The 7,092-nt window shown below is 39.9% G+C and overlaps 1 protein-coding gene across 2 annotated transcripts; it reads left to right on the forward strand.

The window, feature by feature from the left end:
• Positions 1–253: 253 nt before the first annotated feature.
• On the forward strand, positions 254–6,846 carry RPS14 (ribosomal protein S14). Of its 2 annotated transcripts, none has more exons than XM_026686191.2 (5): positions 254–540; positions 2,445–2,598; positions 3,049–3,210; positions 5,645–5,721; positions 6,737–6,846. In XM_026686191.2, exons 2-5 carry the CDS (start codon positions 2,447–2,449, stop codon positions 6,802–6,804), a joined length of 459 nt encoding a protein of 152 aa, XP_026541976.1. In that variant the 5' UTR covers positions 254–540; positions 2,445–2,446; the 3' UTR covers positions 6,805–6,846. The 2 variants fall into 2 exon arrangements, with proteins under 2 accessions (XP_026541976.1, XP_087811294.1); XM_087955168.1 differs by having other exon boundaries at positions 529–671.
• The last annotated feature ends 246 nt before the right edge of the window (positions 6,847–7,092 follow it).

Genomic DNA, 7,092 nt, shown 5'->3' on the forward strand with positions numbered 1-7,092 from the left:
CTTAGAGTTGCCCTGGTTGGAGACCTCTGCTCCAAATAGACCTCTTGACTTTATACCCCATTATCAATTCGTGGTGACAGAATCCTCCCACGTTGTCTCCTGGCATAAAGAACCCTGCGTACAGCGAAAGGCCGTTTCTATTGGTTCATCCCATCCTCGAGGGCGGGCGCAACCCGATTTATTCAAATCAACTTTTTTCTTTTTTAGAGCCGGCTGACGTCACAAGAGACGCCCAACGTCTGGCGGGAAAAGCTTCCGCCCGGTCAACGGAAGCGAGTATGCAAGTTTTATTTTCCTCTTACAGGAGGGGAAGACATTTTTTAGGCCTCGGTCGCCATTTCCGCACAGCAAACGCTCCCCTAAATGTTCCGCGTGCCCATTTATTTCTACGAAGGTTCGGACCGTCTCTTTTCGTAGGAGTGACACTCCCCGCCGGTAGCGCCTCTCGGGTAGCACTTCCGGGTGGAAGAGCGTGACCTCTGCCCTCGTGACGTTGTTCTCTCCTTTCCGGTGCTGGCTGCCGCCTGTAGAGACGTTCGAGTAAGTGGATGGTGGGGCCTTTTTTTTTCCTATCCACCTCCATCCTCGCGGATCCGGCCCTCTCCGCTCCCCTCGGTGCTGTCAGCCGGCTCCTCACCCCTAACTGCGCGCGGAAGGCAAGGGAGGGCGAGGTTCGGGGCCCTTTGTTTCTGCACAGGGATCCGTTGTTTTAAGGAGGCCCGGGCGGTGGGGTGGTTGGACAGGCCTCTCTTGAAACCCCGTATCACCCGGATAGGTTTTTTGGTTTTTTTTTAGGTTTGGGCCTTATCAACAGGCTTTCCCCCAACTTCGCGAATGTTCCCTGTAAGCTGGGTATCTTTTCCCTCGGAGACAAATCTTTCAGATGAAACGTACATAGCTTTTACTTGCATCATCCATAAAGAGCTGAGGCTGACACCTGTGGCCAAAACCATCTAGTTAAACATGTTTGTGTGGCTGCCTTTTTAAGTGCTAGCTAGTCTTCCTCCTTTTTGAAGGTAGAGGAGTTTTGAGCAGGGAAGATCGTTGCATTGACTAAACTCCAGGGATTTTTTTTTTTTTTAGTATCTGGGTGTAATATTTCTAAGCCTGTATGTAACACGTGGGTTTAATACTGGAATTGTTTCTGCTGTGCAAAAATTCAAGATTCAAGTCTTATCTGATAGGATATTTCATTGAAGTTCACCCTGATTTGTTTAAAACTGCCATGTACCTTGCTACAGTTGCAATGCCTTTGCAGCAAATGTGGCAATATAAGTCTTTCTGAAAGCCATGAGATTTAAGTAATCTTAACTATAGCAGTATACCCTACTTATTGTAAAGGTAATGGTCCAAGTCACATCTTATTTTTGATCTTGTTTGGTATGGTAAGTTCTCATCCAAATCCATGATTATCAGAAAATTGAAATTGCTAGATTTTCCATGAGACTGCGACCTGGGTATCCATACACTCTTGTATATCCATATGTTTTTGCATATATAATTCCCTGTTCTTTAATTATTCAGTGGGTAATTAGATGGAGCAACCATTAGTGTTGTAAGTTCTCCCTAATTACAATGCAGTCCTTTTGTTTAAAACTTCAGTATTTTTTTTCACTGAACACTATTTGACTGTTGTCTTCATGTGCGAACGTAGCCTCCAAAATTAGTAAACTTTTAATTTTCAGCTGCATAATTAATACAAAGAAGCATAATTTATAAGTAAAATACTAAATATTGAAGTGATGGTCTAGAAATGCCCAGATCATTGTTCTAATTTTGTAGGTATATACTTACATAATATAAAGAGGGAAATGGGAAACAATTAAATATTCATACTCTATGTTGAAGAAGCTATAATTCACTGATGTGATAATCTGAAAGTCCCCATTTCTTGCTTCCTTTTTAAAGCCACCAAGTTGCTTGAAGTGCGATGCAAAGAGCCAACTCTATATATTTCTGAAATGGATGTCTCTTTACTGCAGGGACAAATAATTTGTGGACTGCTTAGGTTGAGGACCTTATGTTTTGGGGCCTATTTTGGATAATTTGCATGGATTTAAGGGGAAAGTGAGGCCCTTAAGCACAAACTTAACTATGTATTTAAACTTCATATCAGTTGTGGACCATTTTCCAAAACGGTTTGGTGATGTTGCCCAGCCCATGCTGATACCACAATACTAATGCCTCATGCAGTTCTCAAGACAGGAAGCATATTCCCAGTTTAGGAAAGGGTTTTTGCTACTTTACTGGAGATCAGAGTGGGAAATAATCCCCACCATAGCTAAGCATAAGTATCTGATTAGAAGTTGTGAATCAGCTTTATTATATATGGTGGGGCGGCTCTTTCCTCAACTTGGTATTTTGATATTTATAATTTGTCTACTTCAACAGAAAGTACTTTATAATATTCTGTCTATTCCATAATGCGTTGTTGTTTTGTACAGAAATGGCTCCTTCTCGTAAGGGTAAGGAAAAGAAGGAAGAGCAGGTTATAAGTTTGGGACCACAGGTTGCTGAAGGAGAAAATGTGTTTGGAGTTTGCCACATCTTTGCTTCCTTCAATGATACATTTGTCCATGTAACTGACCTGTCTGGCAAGTGAGTATCTCTACTTGTGAAAGGATAATATTATTTACAAGATTGTAATAGGAGATCTTGGCAATAAGATGTCAGGACTTACTTATGTCAAAAGGCCTATAATATTCCCCTCGCCTGATCTTAAAAGAAACTCTGTCTACTTGGATGTATACATACTTAGCATTGTAACTTTCATGGAGCAGAGTATGATGTTTTATTACCATAGCTGAACCCTAGGTGAAGAAACTACTCTTGGAAGCGCTTTGTATAGAAACTCTTGTTTCTGCTAAGAGGTGTAGTAGTATTGCAATCAAGCAGAAACTCTAATCCTAACTCTGAGAATTGTTTTCTTCATGCTGTATTTTAAAGACAAATTAGCAAAGGAGTTACGTTTAACTATATAGCTTTTTATCTCAGGTGAAGGAAAGTCTGGGATTAAGTTCATCTATAATGCACTTCTTATTTTCTCAGGGAAACTATCTGCCGAGTAACTGGTGGCATGAAAGTGAAGGCCGACAGAGATGAGTCTTCTCCTTATGCTGCTATGCTGGCTGCTCAAGACGTAGCACAAAGATGCAAGGAACTGGGAATCACTGCCCTTCATATCAAACTGCGGGCTACAGGTGGAAATAGGTAAGGGGGGAGCAAGTGCTTCATTTATCTCTCTCTTGTGCATATATTTTCATATGTACTACTTTTCAATACTTTAGAATACTTTAATTTAAATAATAAAGGCATTTAACACCTCTCTAGTATTATTTTGTATTACCGAGAGACTTTAAAATGGAAAGTATTATTCTGTGGAATCATATTTGGAGATATAGCTGCAGTTGGTAGAATGTCCTGTTAATCTGAATGCAAATATCTGTCTGTAATATAGTAGATATTCATGGATATTTCACTGGTTTGGTGTTGTGTTATTGTTTATACTCTAGCCTTGGTTTTTTTTAATGGAGTTTTACTAGTTTTACTGCAGTGGAATAGAGTTTTCTGTAGCTTGAGTTTACTATTTTGGCTGGAGCCATGCCATTCTTGGCTCCTTTGGGCAGCCAGGCATCATGTGAGCAGCTGGTTCAATGTTTCTGTGAGGGAAATGGCATAGTTATGTACTTTGAAACAGGTGGAATTCCTTCCTGTCCTAAAGAAGGCTTCCATAGCTCAAACCACCCTTTATTACTTGTCTTCGACTGTATCTTTTTAGGAAAAGTTCAGAAGGTGGTAGGAAGATCCTAGAGGAAATGGATTATCTGGATCCTTTTCAGTCAGGATTCAACCTTGCCTATGAGACAGGAATGGTGTTGGTTGTTCTATGGATTGCATTCGTTGGAATCTTGGGTAAAGGGACTGGTCCTATTAGATCTCTCAGACAGATTTGAAACTATTGACCACGGAACCTTTCTGGAAATTCAAGGATTAGGACACTAATTTTGCTTCTACCAGAATGAGTAATTAGAGTTGATGCTTGTGGGTGACAAGTGCTCAAGCCCTTGGGAATTTGGCATTTTATCCCATGTTTATGTGGAACCATTAGCAGAGATCATCCACAAATTTATGATGAGGCATCATTGGATATACATGGCTACCTTGGTCAGGCTAGAAATACTATTGGAAGTCCTGAGCTAATATCAATACCTAGTATGCGGATGTCAATAAATATCTGGACATTCCAATAACAATTATCTAAGTGGTTAATGTAAGTGAAACCACACTTCCCCGAAGAAGGCGTGGCTTGTCTACTTTAATTCTTACTTTGACTCAAGCAACAGATAGAAAATGTGGCCAATGGGATGGATTTTCTCAGCTTGAGCTCTGCTCAGTTCAGCCAGTTACAGCCTTACTTGCAATAGGGTGCCCTAACATTTGTGCTTTGATCAACATAAGGCTGAATTACTGCAGTTTACTGTTTGTGGGGGCTGCTTTTGAAGACAATCTAGGAGATGCAGCTGCTACAAAATTGACTAGACTATTGTAGGACACCAGTGCCAGTGTAGAATAATACTTCAAGGTTGTTGAACTGGTAGTGAGTAGGCTTCTGGGCCCAATTCAAAGTCATCCACACTTACACAGTGTAGCATTGAGCAAAAGTAGTATCTTGAAAAAAAAATGACTAGGCCCAGTCCATATCAGTTCACTCATCAAAAGAAGGTCTGTTAAATATCCCCACTCTTTGTGATGCACACAGAAAGGAGGATAGGCCTTCTCTGTAGCGCTCACTTTATAGCATTTTCTTCTATCAAGAAATATGGCCAGCCTTAATGTCTTCACTTTTCAGAAGCCAATGAAAACAGTCTGTTCCTTTGGCCCCAGCTAATTGTGAGCACTTCTCTGATAGGAATATAATTGCATTAGTTTTTTTTTCTCTTATGTACAGGTAGGCCTTGTTTAGCGGCTGCCTCATTTAACAACCATTTGCAGTTACACAGTGGTAATGAAAAAGTAACTTTATAACCTTTCCTCCTATTTACAACTGTCACTGGTTTGTTAACAAAGGGAAGCTGAAACACGATGATAATAAATAGTTTCACTTGGCAACATCTTGAAATGTTTTCAAAATATGCTGGTCCTAGTTGTAATCGCTAAATGAGGACTGCCTGTAACTTCTCTTGCCATGTCACCCAGTTGAGATTGGAGTGGGTTAGATAGATGTTCTAATAATTAGAACTGGTTTAGCAGAAACAAGCAAAAAGGGACAGGCATACTAAACTGAATACAATGTACAGAAGGTACTTGCATTGAAAGACATTCCAGATAGGTGTTCAGAAGAACTTTTCAGTGTTTTCCTGTCTTTTGATTTTATCTTAGCTTTACAATTTATAGCAGTTCTTTTGGCAAAAAAGAGCCAAGCTATATCAGACCAACCATCTATCTAGTGTGACACTCTGTTACTAAGAGAAATTAACTAGAAAGCTTGAAGTCATGTTGTTTATTTGTATCATTGTTATAAATCGACAAGAAAATAATAATTGCTACACTGATGCTGACTCGATACGACTCCATGTCTCCAAATGAAAAGAACCCTAAAGACAAGTTTCAGTTTTTATTAATGTATTTTTTGCTTTCTTTTCAGAACAAAAACTCCTGGACCTGGAGCTCAGTCAGCTCTCCGGGCTCTGGCTCGGTCTGGCATGAAGATTGGGCGCATTGGTAGGTTTTCCGTTGAAGGATATTTTCAACAATGTCCCTCCTGCAATCATTTCTAGTTGCTTCTTTATCCCATTCCTTTATCTCAATATTTTGCATTAGATAGTTTGAAAAAGTTCTTGCTAGATAAAATTATTTGATCTATACTGAAACGAGACATTAGAAAAAGTGGATCCAGATAATTCAGGCCTTCAGATAGAGAATTTAGTTACAACATGAAAATGCTTGCAGCTGGATCTTTCAGAGAACAGCATGACAAATTGTCCCAGCATAGTACAGCCACAGTATCCAGGCCAAAATGTGGCACTTTGGGAGGTGGCGGGGTGGTGGTGGTGAGGAGAGGAGAGGTGATGGGAAAAAGCTAAAAATATGTTGGGATGGCGGAAAGAAAAATATGTTGGAAGATTGGCGGTGGGGCTTAGACAGAGGATATGCTGAGCTTGAAGCAAGAACTCTGATGGCAGCAAAGGGGCGAGACCCATAAGAAGACTCTGGAAAGATCAGGGGATTACTGGAACTGCTGGTTGGACATGTTGTTCTAGAAACAAGGACTTAAGTGGATCACATTCTGGGAAGAGTAGTTTTGGAACTCAAGCCATGCAGAACAGGCAGAAAGAATCACTCTAAATTTCGTTTCAGCCCAAACCTGGAACAATCAAAATATTCCAAGCTTCAGTTCTCTCCATCTGCAACTCACTCAGAAGTTTTGAAACAAAAACTTCACATTGGAAATGAAATAAATGCTTTCTTTTGTGCATAGACTTAGCGTTTTCTAGTAGCTGTTTCTTAAAGCCTGTGCAGACTTGCTTTTTCTTGGACTTTCACATCCTGAATTATCAGAAACTTAAATTGGGAAGTACAATCTGTCTCATGAAACTTTGTCATCTTAATGTTGCGTTCTGAATGCTGCCTTTTTCTCTTTTAAAGTGTTATTTTCCATGTTACTCCTCCGATTTTTTGAGGACTTGTATATACAGAGTGAAAATAATAACCAAACGTAACATTTTTCTCTCCACAGAGGATGTTACCCCCATTCCTTCAGACAGCACTCGCAGAAAGGGTGGTCGCCGTGGTCGTCGTCTGTAAAATAGGGGCTGTTGTATATCATCATTAAAGCTTTCCAATAAATCTCTGTTCTCATTTGTTTTTCTCTTCTATAAATTCAGTCATCACTGCTGTTCTGTGAAGTGTATCTTTGACTTGCCTTTTAAGTCTTCTCAATAATTATTGACATGAAAAACATCCTCCCTGTCTGGAGTGGATTTTATTTTATTTTTTTTGCTTCCTAATAGATCCTACAGGCTCTTTAGTGTATTCCTTTTCACTTAAAAGTTGTTTTGCTATGAAACTGCTTAGTGCAAAATAAAACCCTAA

Source organism: Notechis scutatus, chromosome 2 (assembly GCF_049901735.1).
Source record: "Notechis scutatus isolate UNSWTSFEM ecotype Mainland chromosome 2, rNotScu1.2, whole genome shotgun sequence".
Classification (NCBI taxonomy): domain Eukaryota; kingdom Metazoa; phylum Chordata; class Lepidosauria; order Squamata; family Elapidae; genus Notechis; species Notechis scutatus.